Source organism: Zerene cesonia, chromosome 1, assembly GCF_012273895.1.
Source record: "Zerene cesonia ecotype Mississippi chromosome 1, Zerene_cesonia_1.1, whole genome shotgun sequence".
NCBI lineage: Eukaryota > Metazoa > Arthropoda > Insecta > Lepidoptera > Pieridae > Zerene > Zerene cesonia.
In genome coordinates, this window is record NC_052102.1 from 10184719 (window position 1) to 10201455 (window position 16737).

The following is a 16737-nucleotide window of genomic DNA, read 5'->3' on the forward strand; positions in this document are numbered from 1 at the left end:
TTTTATTTTGAAAAAGCTCACAATAGACAATATGAAATTTATAGGATGTTTATAAAAATATTAGGATTTATATATACTTTGGCCCGAAGAGTGATATTTCATATATATAAATGAAGTATGTGCAAGAAGATTAATTTATGAATAATAAATATACCAGAGTATATTTAAGTAATTCTTAGTATGATGTGTAATTATTTTTTTTTCATGTCTTTAAATGTTAATTGTTTAGTGGTGATATTATTTTTGTGATTAGTAAATATCATACTTCAGTACTATATAAGTTAGTAGTTACTTAGTTTTTTTTTATAATCAATGAGATTTTCATACATTAAAAGAATTGCGATTATATTTATGTTTTTGATGTATTTATTTGATTTTTTTATTTCTTCCAAGTTCGTCAAGTAATTACTTTATTAACCTTTTTCCAAAAAAAAAAAAAAACGGTTCTTAATTTGAATGTTTTTTTTTGGTTTTGTTACTTGATAGCTCAGTGGGTTTTCAACCGATTAATGTGATTATTTTTGTCGCTGATAGGAAATTGTTGTCTTTTAGTCCCATTTTTTTGTACATAAGAATTATATAGACCTTGAGAGATTTGATGATTTGCGAATGAAAGAAAGTCATTCTTAGGTGATAAGAAAATGGTGTAATTCTAGTGAATAATTATTACGAATCAAATTTATTGAGACAACGAAAATACATTTTGAATAATATTATGTATAAATCTATTAGGAGATTTTTTCTATGAAGTGAGATAAGCAGGGTTTTTTAACCGTTTCATACCAGACCAATGAAACAATACTAAAAATGATTACTACCTTTTATATATATGTGTGTATGTGTATATTTTGTATGAGTATATTAAAAGCCCTCAAAAAGATATAAAAAAATAACTTACTAGACTGTATTGAAATCTGAATTCAGGATTTAGATTAAAGTAATCCAGGTAATGTGACTACTACAAACCTTACTGTAGTGCTAAGGTGTGTGATCTTTAGATCACTTGACTGCTAGACACTAAGTCTTTAGACTTAGTGTCTAGTTTGACATGAGTTTGGTTTGGTTATTTTTTTAATTTGACGAATTTGTGAAAACCGTTATTGTACCTTTAATATTGTTTTTTGTACATGAAGTTGTGGACACAATTTATATTCCAGTTTTCCTAATAGCCGAGTTTATTTTAATAATAATTTAGTGTAAAAATAGATTTAAGCAGTTGAGCAATAATTTTTGTAAAATAAACTTGTGATAGAATTTTAACCCATTGTTTTATTTTTAAAGGCTACATCTCTCCATGTCTCATTAAAAGAAAATAAACTAGAATGTATTTTTTTTTTTTCAAGTTTTACATGGTAATAATTTAAAAGTAACTCATGTTTCACATACATTTTATAAAAATATAATTACATCTTATTCTAATTTCAAAGGATGCCTTTCTCCCTTTCTCTTCTTCGCCTTTCTTCTTTTTCTTCATTTTCTCTGTTTTTTTTTCTCTTCTAAAACATGCCTACTTAATTTTTATTTATATACGTTTTCTTTTAATTTGTATGCTTTATACATTGTAGCGATTTCTTTCAAGCAACATAAGTTATCATATTAGACATAATTGACTTTAAGTATTTTTACATATGGCAGTTGGCAGTACAGTATTATATAACTTATCTATGAAACGGAATATATTTGAAAATTATGATCTGATAAAATATTTTTGAACTCCTGAGCTATGAAATAAAAAGCCAAAATTACGAACATTTTTTATTAATATTTATAACAATCACAGAAAATACCACATATGTGGTAACGACATCATTATTTAATACTGCTAAATAGACAACATATTAGATAATTAAATATACATGTCTAGAAATTTTATTACTCCGCTGCTCCTCAGCTGAATAAAAAAAATACAAAGTAACTTTTCTACACGAACGAGAAAGTGAAATAGGTACCTACATTTTTCTTAATATGCCTCCTTTTCAGATACCAAATCCTTATTGTATTATTTGTCATAATGGTGTTTTAAATACTATGACATTTAAAGTTCATTTTCTTAATAAAAATCGGGTTTCTTTTAAACAATCACAAAGAGTTTTTTTATAGAAACTTTCACAAAAATATTGATTAATCGTGTTAATAAATATAAAAAAATATTCCCAATATATGTATGCCAGAACGTGTACAAAAATTGTATTACACCACAGATTATCTACAAATTTACATGTACTGTAACTCTTGTAGGTGTAGATTTATATATAGCTTTCATGTTATTTGTAATATATACTTTCAGTCAGTCCTGTGCTTGGCGCTCAAATAGTAACATCTAATTAGTGTAGATTTTCAAAGAGAAATGTTACATGTTGTTGTAGATGGCGTATTTGCAATTTTGTTTCTTAATTTTCAGACAATACAGGTAAGTGTAGATAGAGATTTACAAATAACTGGTACATATTATTGTAGATAACATATTCATAGTGACGTTACAACTCAAAACGGCTGCCATTTAATGTATTGTGTCCCCTAGTGGAGTATGGGGCAGATAATATAATACATCTCTCTCAATTTCAATGATCAATTATCATTATGGACTAGTAGGTGATAAACTTTCCCTCTGTATCCTCCCAGACCAAGACATTTTTTGTCAATCCTCGCCGGGCATCAAATTCAGGACCCCTACATTCTGCGCTCACGTGTTAACCACTGCCAAGGCGGTCATGCAGTGTATTACTCGAAAGTATAAGCATACATTTACAAAGAGAACTAAATACATCTTGTAGTACAAACAATATTGATTTGGCGCATTTGTAGTAATACTTTTAGTTACTCTTAGTCACTCCCGCTCTTATAGTACAAGTATTAAGCAGATTTACAGTGAGAACTGGTACATGTGTTGTGCGCGCGCGCACGGCGAGTTGCGGCGCGTGCTTCCGCAGCACGACCAGTGCCGCGTGCCCGGCCACCCGGGGTGACCGTGACCGCACCCTGCCAAACAAATGTCTTCGTTACATCTACCTCATACATACAGGTGTCCTGAAGTTGGTGTACTATGACCAATGAAACTTGTTTTTTACATGCTGATTACGTAAAAAGTGGTAATTATAACTGCTTTAACGTTTATTTTGTTTTAAAAAATTATTGTTATTTTTTTTTAATTTATAAAACTCTTAAGTGTACTCTACATCTCTGACTAAAGTTGTCTATTTATTTAATATCTTTAAATTTACAAAATAAAAAGCTACTGCCAAACAGAGATTAAAGGGTTTATTTGTGATTTCAAGAGAAGTGTTTAATTCTCATATGCTATGCAAATAACAATCACCTTTATACCCGCCGGCCATAGTGGAGCCGCAGGCGCAGGTGGCGTCGCGGCGGCCGCCCGACGAGCAGTACGCGCAGCAGTGGTACTGCCCCGCGTGCGCGCGCATCACTCGCGCCGCGCACGCGAACGGACTGCCCTGGGGGTGTTATATGTATGTTGATATTATTTTCTCGTGTTTTATTTTACGTGAGTATTGTAAATTTAAAATTTAAATATTTTTAACGAATTTTAAACGCGATTTATTCAATATATTGAACATGATGTTAAAAATTCAATAGTTTCTATGATTACACCTTAATAATCACTAAGAGGTTAATAATATAATTATAAATCTCGTTTAAAATCCGTTCAAAAGTCTTTAATTTATTTGTAATAAACATAAGTGAAAAAACACGTTTTAATCAACTTGATTGGCTCCCTTACTCTTTCATAGAATATACGTAAATAAAATGATATAATCCTGGCGATTCCAATCAACATAACAAGATGAACTCATGAAATTATTGTACTGTTAGTACAAAGTTTGAATTTAGGCTGTTCAAAGTGGCTTAAGATCAAGTCTAAATGAGTCGGTTACATACAAACATATTGGTGAATATAAGTGTGCTAATATAAGACTGCCTTTAGAACGAAGTAACCATTTAACAATAAGTTCTTTAGGTGAGAGCAGAATAGGGATACGTGGCAGTAATCGTATAGTGTGAATTACCTGGTGGACAAGTTGAGGCCAAGCTCTGTTACCAAAAACGGTCCATAACGTAGAGGTAATTTGTAACGCACTGAGGTATTTAATATGTCTCTTACTCTTACTTCTTACTAATATTATAAATCTTTCTTACTAATATTATAAATGCGAATGTTTGTAAGGATGTGTGTACTCTTTTACGCAAAAACTATTAAACAAATTGCAATGAAATTTGGTACCTACGTAGATAGCTGGACAACTGGAATAACACATAGGCAACTTTTTATTCTCATATTCCTACGGGATACAGATTTACGCGGACCGCGGGGCGCAGCTAGTAAGTCATAATTACCTTAATCGGCGTGTTATTAAGCGTGACAGCAAGTAAATAGGCGCCGGGCGTGGGCGCGCAGAAGCACACGCCGCACGTGCCGTCCTCCCGCGGGCGCACGCGCGCCAGCACGGGCCGGGCGCTCGAGTCGCGCCGCCTGAAGTAGCCGCACACCTACAAATGTACCACTTCGCATTTTTGGACAATGTATATAGTATTGTATTGTGTAGTATTGTGTTATGTGTGACAATAAATAGTAATAAATAGATAATAAAAATTTTATTGTCACCAAAAAGGATACATGCATATCTATACTAATATTATAAATCTGAAGACTTTGATTGTTTGAACGCACTAATCTCAGGAACTGCTAGTCCGATTAGAAAAATTATTTCAGTATTAGATAGCCCATTTATTGAGGAAGGCTAAAGGCTATATACCACGGGCGAAGACGACGTGGATCGCTAGTTATATAAGTTGCTTACAAATAAGTTATACAATGCAAAATTTATCAGTAAAAATAGGTCAAAGCCTCTGCTGCCGCACTAAACCATTGTCTGTAACACAGCCCGCAACGCCAAAACCCCATAGACCATTTTGTAATGTAGTCTTAAAGACAAAGAAAATGTGAATCATTTTTTAAGTGCATTTGTATTCCCAAAGCTATCAGGGTAATTGGGTTATATGTGACTTACACTTATTTATGTCATAGGGAGCCACTGAGCTGACAAATATACAATATTTATCTTCATTCAAAAAAATCTAGGTTAAAATGCCTTCCATGATCGACGTCCGTTTCAGTTTGAGGTTAATAAGTTGTTTAAGCTAATACCTGTTCACCTCCGCTCCATATCCTCTCATTATTTGTGTCGCGTAGTTCCAGTATCGCTTCATGTGGACAGTCCACTTGGAGATCTTGAAAACCTGAAAAATTTCAACCATTTTGAAATTTTTTTAAACACCATCTAGTTACCATAACATCATCTACTGGCTGAACAATGCGGTTTTACCCACAGACGAAGACTTATAAAATGCAAATATTTCCATAGTTCACGTATTATTCTAGTAGATACATAAGCTACATTACTGCGTCATCAAAACCAGTTCAGTGGTTTCACGTAAAAGACTAATACATTCTTGCAAACTCTCGCGTTTATAATATCCCTTATTTATACATTATTTAGTATCATAAAATCACCTTCCGTATTTAGCACACACTTATCCGGATCGGCGGCGTGCGTCAACAGCGCGCCAACGAGTCTAAAGTCCGCGTCACTCCCGCCGTTGACAGCGTTTGTGGCGGGCGCGTCGCGGGCGAAGCGAAGTTCGCAGCGAGGCGCGTCAGATAGCGGCTGTAGCTCTGTCAGGCGTTCCAGCCGGCGGGATACTGGGCCGGAGAGGGAGAGGATTTCTTCGTCCTTGCCTTCTGAGAGGAGCTGAGGGTGTTGAAAAGAAATGAAAATATTTATAATGAATTATTATCGAAACAGCTTACTTGGGTAAGCTGAAATAAATGAAACGAATATATAAATCTAGTATAAAGGTAGGTAGCCAACAAATTCTACACTATAACAATATGGCAGTTATATGCATGTAGTATAAACCTATATAATTCATAATCGTAAACATTAAACTGAACCGCCTTCAAATTGTCGGAACGAGACCAGTTTTAAATGGAACCACATGGCAGCACTAGCTTAAAAAAAAAGGATTACAAAAATCTGTTTATGTAATCGCAAATTCTAATACAAACTCCATAATGTATAGTAGAATTGATAGCCTCTTTTTGTAGTCGGCTGAAAACATGCCATTAAATGCAACTCTCAACACGTCCACCCACCTCCTCAGCAAAGCGCACCGCGTCGAGCGCGTGGAGCGCCCTCTCGTCCAGCAGGCGCGCGTTGGTGTCCACGCGCAGCCGGCAGGCGGAGCGCGCGCGCGCGGCCGCCGCCACCAGCGCGCGCCCGTGCGCCTCCACCGCGCGCTTGTACTCCTCGCTCCATGCGCGTATCTCCGCCTCCACTCTAGTCGCGTGGTTCTGTGCACGAGGTGTTATAACTTTAATGTTGGATGTGTACAAATCTTTACCCATAAATAATAGAATTATGCTTCTCTACGAATCGAGAATAATGGAGCCTTTTTTTTAAGTGGTGAAATCTTACATAGATACACGGCCTCCGGGGAAAGAAGCCGTTAGTTATGTTAATTTCCTAACTGTGTTCCGTCAAGCCGCTTTATTGAAGGGGTCACGGGAGCTGGTTAGTATACATCCGCTACTCCCTCGGCGGCAGCCCGTTACCGGGCCAGATCATAACTAGAGTTGCAAGGTGAAAACACCATAAGCCTTTCTTAAACATTAACAAAATACACCAAACAGATGAACATAACATGTGGGTAGTTGTAACACCTCAAACTCATAAGCGTGCACGTGAAGTATCCGCTTCGCGCGCTCCACGTTGTCGGGCACGTGGTGCGCGCGCTCGCACGCGTCGCGCAGCGCCCGCGCACGCTCCGCCGCAGCGCGCGACGCGTTCGCCAGCGCGTGACCGGCGTGCGATATCACGCAGCATTCGCGGCATACTACCTACCCGGGGATATTTTTATATAGTTATTAGAATTGTAGTGAAGTTACGCAGTTGAATAGGTACACATTAAAATATAAATTACATTAATTGAATTAATATAAAGTTTAAACTGTCTTTACCTACCTTTATCTACCTTTTTAGTTAGGTCAAACTACACATGGAGTGCAAATTTGATTAAAATCGGTTGAGTAGTTTAGGAGTCCATCGCGGACAAACAAAGTGACACTTAATTTATATACAAGATATTAATTATGAGGCTTAATTATGTGCACTAAGAAACTTACTAATTGGCAAGTAGCACAATAAACGCTGAGATGTTGCGAAGGGTGGTGTGCGCAGCGGGTGGGCGACTCCAGCGGCTGCAGCTCGTGCTTCGACGTCGCTTTCTGCTTGCGGTGCGACTCACTGCAGGACGTGCATATACTGAGCAGACACTCGTCGCATCTGCGTTCTGCCTGCCATTTTGTATAACAATTCTAATTAAGAAATGGAATAATACGATAATATGGGAGTTTTTAAGCAATTTCAAAAAGGAGGGGAAAAAGGTAGGGGTGCCGACTTCAACTTGATATTATTTTGAATCTGGTTACCGGTTTAACAGCTCTAGTAGGATTGAATACGCAGATTTTAAATAGAATATGCAAATATTTAATTTTATTTTAATACTAGGCTATAAATAGGCTATAAATCTGATTTCTGATCGAATCAAAGAAAAACCATCAATAATTGCATTTGCATGTATTTTTCAAAATAAAGCTTGTTCATAAAGCAAATGCCTTAAACCAATTCTAATAAATTTAATGTCTTGTGTTTTTTATTTTTAATTTAAATATTGGTAAAACTGTGCCTTCTGCTATGTATAAATAATTATCTATATAAAGTAAGCCTTTCTTAAAAAAATAACAATTATGTTTTAGGTTCTGGGGCATAGGTACCACTCCAGACTACGACTAAATATACTACGATAATAACTTCTTATCAAATACAAAAAAAAAAACCACACCAAAATGTCGACTACTATTATAGACTACTAAATTATCAAGACACAAAACAAAAAAAATAGAGTCGAATTGAGAGAATCTCTTTTCCTTCGAATCGTTAAAAAGCTATTTCATGAAACAGGATAAAATTTTAATACCTATAGGCATTCGAAATTTGAAATTTCAACAACGCACCACAGATAATAAACCGTAGCTCGCTTCATCAAGTATTATTTATGTTCATAGACAAGTTACAAAAATACATTTACGTAAAAATAAAAATACCTCACGTGTAATGTGACATATTGTTGTAAATGAGCGTGATGCTAGACGCATTGGAAATCGATGCGCTCCATTAATTTTTTATTTATTAGAGGACATTTACATTGTTATTTTGTTCCCGCCATAATTCAATTAGTACCACGTGTAACCGTGAACCGTTAATGATTATGTATTCTAAAAATATCTCGAAGTTTGAAATTGAAAATGTCAATGTTGCAGCATACGTAACTCATTTTTTCTACATTTTCTTCTAAAATGAGTTATCCAACCCTGCAACATTGGGAAAAAAATCAAAAGAAAGAATACAAAAAAACTGTTTTTGCTTTTTAATTTCTTATTGCGATTGATATATGGCGAGTACAAATATAAGTATATACTTTATAAAATACTTAAGGAGTTTGATTGTTACTGTATCGATTAAAAGTAATTCTTTCACATTCATTCATTCATTTAGGTACGCTGATCCATTTGTTTACTCGTAACTGTTAAGTTTTCTGGTACATGAACGAAGCCGGGGCGGACTATTAGTTTAGTAATAAAAAAGATTCAAAATGTATTTATTTGAAATGCGTTCATTGATATAATATGTTCTACAACCCTTTACTTTACGCAAATAAACGTTTCATGTGTCAATGCACACAATTATATGATACATTCATATAGAATTAGTAATCGCTGAGCTCAAAACCGACAACGCTTCAACTTAAACCATTTCTACTTAAACGTTCTCACCAAACCAACCTTGCTATCACAACTGCAAAGGTCGCACAGGACATCCGCAGCATCCCGGCTGGCTATCTTCCTTAGAAGTACATAGTTCAAGGGCAGGGCGGCCACTCCCCCCAGGGGCAGCGGCGTCTCCCACCCGCAGGTGGGGCACACAAGGACGTATACGCTCTTGCCGGATATCTGAAAAGACCGGATAATACATTTTGCTTTATTTATGGGACTTTTTTATTGACAACTCATCATCGTATTGTAAGATACTTATGAACTACACATATTATATAGGCATGTATTTCTGTTCAAAAATTGCATATGTAGTTTATTGTATAAATATAGTATGTTTTTTACTAGTAGTTTTATAAGGAGGGTACTGCTGAAAATCAGGTCTGCAGTCAAACAGTACGCTTACGCTATAAAATGCTTAGCGGTTATCTTTTTAGTATGTAGTTTTTAAGTTAAACTGTCAAGCTAATAAGTGTACTTGCTAATAAAGAGCTTCATTATTTTTTATATTATGTTTAACAAACGTCTGTGTCCATAGTACAAGATTTGGAAACGTTCTAATAGATACATCACCAACGTATCGGACTCAAATAAGAAGTATCTACAAGTCCATGTTCCTTAAATTAATTAACAGTAAGTAAGTTGTTTGTTTGAACTCGCTTATCTCAGGAATTACTGGACCGATTTCAAAAATTCTTCTTACGTTGGATTACTACGTGATCTGAATGCCACGGGCTATATAATTACCATGGGTTAAGCCGGGGCGGAAGCCAGATCGGATAGAATATGTTTGTAAATTAATTACATCAAAACTACTGAACGGATTTGAAATCTGTACCTTTTTTGTGTAAATACCAAACTTGCGTTGTTTATTGAGGCTGGCGTCAGAGTCTGAGTTCCGTTCGCTCTCGTACCCTGATGCTGCAGACCCGCTGCCTGACGCTGAACGAGAACTGGAGTCCTGTTGACTTGATCCTGGCAATTAAATAACAGTTTTACAAAAAAAAACATTACATGAACCATTGAGGAACGTTAATATATAGACTTAAAATAGGTACCAGATCAATCCAGACTACAGACGTCTGAAACTTTTAATGATTATCATTGTAGTTTAATAAAAAATATCCCATTAAAAGCAAATTTTCAGCCGCATGTCAAACAGTCCTTAATACCGATATAGGATAGCCATTTGCATAGGGAATAGATATATTGTAAAGCTATGGTTAGTACTACCTATTAAGTATTCAGTGCTCAAAAAAACAATTTTTTTTTTAATTGTCAGAGCGGGAAATTGTGCCGGTTGTTCGCCTAAGCAATCCATGCCATTGAATATAACTAATAAGCTGCTGATGATACGCATACAACATTCGCAGAGGGAGTATGTATGCGTTAGCGCTACCCGCTTTTTAAGGTGTAAGGGATAAGGGAAGGATTGACGATTGGAAAGAATTAATAGACTGGGAAGGAAAAGGAAACGGAAACAGGCCTCCGGCTCTCCCACTAACTGTACTAAACACAGTAGCATGCCACTATTTCACGGTTTTCTATGAGGCTGTGGTATTTGCTTGGTGTTTACGTGAGCTGGTCCAATTCTTCGAAGCGTGCTCGATTCCCACATTATTGACATTTATTATCACCATTATCAATTAAAAAACAATAAAACCCAGTGAGGTATTGAAAAACAGTTCGGTTTTGTTTCGCTTAAAAGAGTTCTATTCCCGCTACAGTAATTAGCAGTCGAAATTTATTCGCGAGAGCAGAGACTGGCAATTTATTAATAACAGCGGAAGACATGAATGTATTGCTCATTACAGACACGAATCGTACAAACGATGACCTCGACAGAGCTGATTCACCTAGTACTTGAAAATCTTATTTTGAATCTTTAGAGTTCAGCATAATACGGCAATGCAATTTTAAAAGAATTGATATTTTACACCTGAAACGTCACGTGTACGTCCATTTTCAACAGACTTCTAAAACGCAGGAGGTTGTCAATTCAACTGTTTTTTGGTTTGATTTAGACTGATTTAATTTTCAACTGGGTGAACCGATTTAGTTGATTCTATTTTTGTTTGAAAGCTGATTTCCACCGTGTGGTTTAATAAAAAATTTAATTGAATTTAGAAAGAGCTATTACACGAAGCACCTTCTAGAATCTAGGAGATGGGGAATTAATTTCACACCTGTTATCGATTTTTATTTCAGATAAAGTATTTCGTATCTTGCTAGATTTGCCGAGACCATTCTGGACACACATTGCTTAAAACCTCACAAGATAATATGTTTATAGTAAACCAATTCAAATTCGAGATTATGATAAATGTTTCATGAAGCAGAGCACACTTTACTAAACCATTTCTATATAAATTTATTTGAATTCCTATAATGTTAACTTTGATCTGCATATGCAATCATTATATTTACATTTCTTTGGAAGTGTTCATAAATAAACTGAAGAACTTCCAGCTCTGGATAATATCTCATATCTGACTTTTAATAATGCTGTCCAAAATATGCTTTTATGTTCCACGAAGTATATGTAAACGTACATAATACTGAGAAATATAATGTTCGGATAGGAGCCAATTAAAATGGACCTTCTCAGATATCCACAAATAATCTTTAAGAAAATTAACTACTGGTCCGATTTGAAAAATTCTTTCAGCATTCGATAGCCCATTTATTGAGGAAGGCTATAGGCTATATATGTACCACGGGCGAAGCCGGGCCGGACCGCTAGTTTAGGATATTCGTGTTCTTTTTAACTTAAAACTGCCTAGGTTTATAAAACTAACCGATATACGAACTTTCAAATTTTTATTATTGGTAATTATCTCATAGTATCCATTCACTCAACTGAACTGAGATTGAGACTGAATTGAGAGAGAGAACCCGAAAAAAGACATAGTATAGTTTTTATCCCGGAAATCGAACTGGAATGGGAACCTTGCCGGTAGCACCCCGGGATTCCTTCGTGCGAAGCCCCGGCAGAAAGCTAGTTAATAATTAAATAGAGCTAGAATCCTGTTAACTTTATAATTATTTTAGTAGACATGAAATTTCGTACAAATACACAGATGTCACAGATATATTTCGTATTCACATTGCTATATATAGATACCAATGATGTGTAAGACCGGAACATGGGTAATGTACTGCTAAATATAGCGCTACCACCCGGCGTGCCACGACGTAAACAATAATATGAATTATTTTCATTTGTACCAGATAGCTAATTTGTTGTTTCTTGGACAGTAAATGCAGCAAATCAATGCAATAAAATGTTTAATGCAGATGACGTGTATTTATTAAATACGAAAATATATGGTGTATTTTGTGAATTAGTTTCATAAATACATGTTTTAGAAAAGATAATTAAGGTTGGGTTCTAGGTTACATTTCTTTAATAAGTAAAAAATATTTGTCGATGCCCGGCACAGAAGTTTGATTGGTACTTTTGTACAGATAATGGATTAAAAAGGAATAAAGGAAAAAACATTTCTTTTAATACACAATACGAAATATATACAAAACATGTAAATGAGAAATATAGCTCTGACAGCCACAGCACTGATTGTTTGTGGTTCTCAATTGACGTTTGCTAAAAATAATGTATAATTTATTTTATACTAATATCATAAAATTGAAGAGTTTGTTTGTTTAGTTGATCGCGTTAATCTCCGGATCTGCTGGTTTGATTTGAAAAATTCTTTCAGTGTTCGATAAGTCATTGATTGAGAAAGGTTTTACGCTATATAACATCAGATATAACCGCGGGGCTCAGCTAGTATATCATACTTTGTGTTTAGTTCAGTGAATGTGAAACGCAAGGCAATATATATAATAATTAAATGTTACATGTAGATGAAACAAAGATTTCGAAGCGATAAGGCCTCGGGTAATTTATTTCGATTGTATATATGCATATATTGTAATATTGTAATAAATAATTTATTAAAGTCTCAATGTTTCCTTGCATAGATTTTATTTGGCAAAGAATCACTACGAATGTCACACCGAAGACACGTGCGTGTAAGCCAATTATGGCTTAAAGTAGGCTGCCTCTGTGAGGCTTCCGTCGCTGATACTTCATTTGCCTTCGTTTATATATTAACTTAAAAGCCGGAGCAGGGTCGATCGTGCGTTTATGTTGTAATTTATAAAGCGTGACGTTATTATTAATATTATCAATTACAAATAATAAAATATTCTCAATGATTTACACTTAAAAGCGGGGAGAACCTTCAGAGATACTATCTCTGCGAATGTTCATGGACAGTAGTGATGGCTCACCATCAGGCGAACCACCAGCCCCGCTGCCCGCTTATGGCAAAAGCACTTAAAAAGTTATCTCTTTAATTTTTAGTTTTATAGCATTCAAATCCTATCCTAATATCCTACTAATATTATAAATGCGTAAGTTTGTAAGGATGTGTGTGTTTTTGTTGCTCTTTCACGCAAAAACTACTGAACCGATTGCAATGAAATTTGGTACGTAGACAGCTGGACAACTGGAATAACATATAGGCAACTTTTTATCCCGATATTCCTACGGGATACGGACTTACGCGGGTGAAACCGCGGGGCGTAGCTAGTACTTTATAAATGAACAATTTTTAGAAAATAGAAACTTGATTACGGGGCGGGATACCAACCTGCGTCATTTCGCCGATCGAAACGCCTAGCCACTCGGCCACAAAGATCACCCGCACATTTACTTTTATATACTCTTAAATACATTTATTTCTCAAAAGATTACATTTTTTACAGAGAAATACAATTTTTTACACCATGTTTACTCGCTTAGCGTTATAAGTACGCCAAACAAAAGAAACAAACTAAAATAACAACAAATTGAGGGTAGTTTCTACTTGTCATAGATAAAAAGTAAACCAGCAACATTCCAAAGACGGATTTATTCTAAGACTTGTGTCCTAGCAAAAGATAAGCTATTCATTGGATATAAATGATTAACTTTTATTTTCACATTTTTTTTTATCACACTAACATTATAAATGTGAAGATTTTTTGGTTTGGATGTTTGTTCGTTAGTCACACTGAAACTACTTTTGATGAGATTTGGTTTACAGATAGGGTTTGAGCAGACTTGGGTGATAGGATACTTTTTATCTCGATTAAATTTATTTATCCTACTAATCCTACTAATATTATGAATGCGAAAGTTTGTAAGGATGTGTGTGTGTTTGTTGCTCTTTCATGCATGCGTAGACAGCTGATCAACTGGAATAACATACAGGCAACTTTTTATCCCGATATTCCTACGGACAGACTTACGCGGGTGAAACCGCGGGGCGCAGCTAGTAGTTTATAAGGGCATGATAGATTCGCTAAAAATGAATCCTGGGATGACTTCTACACCTATATGTTGTGTTAGTTTTGAGGTTATATACTTATCTTCAGAGAAAGTCGCAGTAGTAAATGCTTTAATGGTGTTTTGAGCGTAAACAACTACGCCATAACATCCATTGAGATTATATTTTGTCGAGAAAATTATTATAATCTTCCAATGAAGGTGAGTTTGTTATTGATGCCTCCGCCATGATTCAACAATAACAAAAAAATCATGTCAAAATGGATACATAAACATTACATAGTATAAAAAAAGCTTCCGCTTTCCGTCATCTGTGTGTCCGTATCCTTAATTCCTCAAAATCACGCAACAGATTTTGATGAGGTATTCTTTTAATAGATTGAATGATACAAGGAGATTCATATGTACATTAACATAGAAAAAACGGGGTAAAGGGGTATTACTCCGAAATTAATTCGAAGCCGCGGGCAAAAGCTAGTCTGTTAGTTATTATTTGACCTTTTTTTGCATAGTTACCTGCATAAATTGCTCTAATTTCAAACAATTTATAAACAAGCGTGCTGTAAAACTGAATTCGCTCCAAATATCCACATACAAAGACAATTTTTTCAGTATTTCTGAAGAAATCGTTATATAGGTCGTTGGAAATTATTACATCTTTTCTACAGTGTACTCTGTGTTATTAGATTACTTAGTGCGTTGTAAGAAGAAAGAAAGAATGTTTATTTCACACCACAAATAGATCAACAACAATCTTTACAAAGTAATAATAAAAAATGGACTTATAGCTAATCGGTGTGGTGCTAAAAAGGGTAACTACTCAGCATGTGCTACGCGTAATGCGCAGCGCTGATTTTCAGTAGCCCCTTGTTGGAGTGACAGTCAAAAGAATAAACATATTATATACACTAACATATATATATGTAACACACAAATTGTTACTTACATTAAGTTTAATATATTTAATACAAAATAATTATAGAATTCAAAAACCTTTACCTACTTATTGAAAATTTTGTAAATCCTACTAATATTATAAAATAGAAACTTTGTAAGTGTGGATGGATGGATGTCTGTATGGATGTTTGTTTTTTCTTTCACACGAAAACAGCTTATCATATCTATACAAATACAAATTATGGTCTGGATTAGCATATAGGCTACTTTGTAACCGGTCGCCCGTACGCCGCGGGTTACAGCTATATATCATTCTCTTTTCAACACCAAGCCACCTGTTAACACGCTAACTTTATGAAATTGACCCAATAACATGCTATAAAATCTGTTTTTGTCTGAGGAGTGTATTGTTTTAGCCCTATTAAACGATTTAATGACTCCTCCAGATGAAGAAGTCACTGTAAAACTATTAAACCTCTTCAATCGCTTTCCAATATAAACACAATTTTATTGGCCAATTTGTACTTCGATATTTTATGTGTTAGCACTCAGATATAGTTGTTTTATGATGGCTATTTGTTATTAAAATATGAGGTAATGTTGTAGTTTTATCCAGTACATACTGTTGATAACAGCTCCCAGTTCATCATTAGGTTCTTTCTGTTCGGTTGAATAGAACTTAGAAGTCAGAGAAGCAGTTTAGGTATATGTACTGTTTCTTTTGTAGTCCAATGAATACGAAAAATCTCGTATTAAGTGAAATACAATGAAAACAAGATGACACACCAGTTGCGCATAAGTTGTAAGCCTGAATTACTTATGTAATTAATAAATATTTAATAAAATAGTAGTATAAAAAGTTTAAATACCATCTACATCACTCCAGATCTCCGAATCGCCCTCTTGCGGTAGACCCTGCAGGCATCTCGTACAAAAGCTGTGCAGACAGCCCAGAAGCCTTGGCTCCACTAGCTCTTTCTTACACACTCCACACTCCCACTCTTTAACAGTAACTTTATCTAGCGCATACGCAGATGTCCTTGGCGCTATCGGCATATTCTGACTGCCCGGTCTCGACCTGGGCACTTTCATCGGACTATTACCAGCGCTCACAGAAGTCTGCTCCAACGACTTCCTCCTATCCTGTTTCTTTCTCGAAAAACTACCGAAAATATAGAATATCCTATCCACTTCCATCTTTACGCCCGCATCGCGATCATTTCAGTTACGATAATAAGTAGCGCTTGTAAAAATAGACATGCGCTCACGTGGAGTTCTCGTTTCCAACTGATTATACTACGAATGTTTGTACGAAGATAGAACGAAGCCCTACAATTGGATTGAAGCGATTTTATTGCAAGGTGAACGGGGATCAATGAATCATACTTTTAAGAATGGTTGGTAGATGCCCGAGTGGGCAACGTCTCTGAAGGTCTGAGATATAGGAGTTGCAATGCCAGCTGATATGTCCTAAGGATAAGAGAACATAGTGTGGTTTATCGAGTTAATTCGATTTAGGAAACTGTTTTCATGAAATGGTTATACAGGCTATCTAAACTGAAAATTTCTCAACTTCCACAAATTTTTCTACTTGGAC

General features: G+C 35.3%; 1 protein-coding gene across 1 annotated transcript; it reads right to left on the reverse strand.

Annotated features, from left to right (window-relative positions):
• Nucleotides 1-2241: 2241 nt before the first annotated feature.
• On the reverse strand, nucleotides 2242-16414 carry LOC119831753 (tripartite motif-containing protein 45). Its single transcript, XM_038355243.1, has 11 exons — nucleotides 16010-16414; nucleotides 9747-9883; nucleotides 8921-9088; nucleotides 7202-7372; nucleotides 6740-6916; nucleotides 6173-6370; nucleotides 5531-5768; nucleotides 5165-5256; nucleotides 4354-4506; nucleotides 3317-3452; nucleotides 2242-2979 (listed from the first exon to the last, which is right to left on the reverse strand). The coding sequence occupies exons 1-11, from the start codon at nucleotides 16335-16337 to the stop codon at nucleotides 2864-2866; spliced, it is 1914 nt and encodes a 637-aa protein (XP_038211171.1). The 5' UTR covers nucleotides 16338-16414; the 3' UTR covers nucleotides 2242-2863.
• Between the last annotated feature and the right edge of the window lie 323 nt (nucleotides 16415-16737).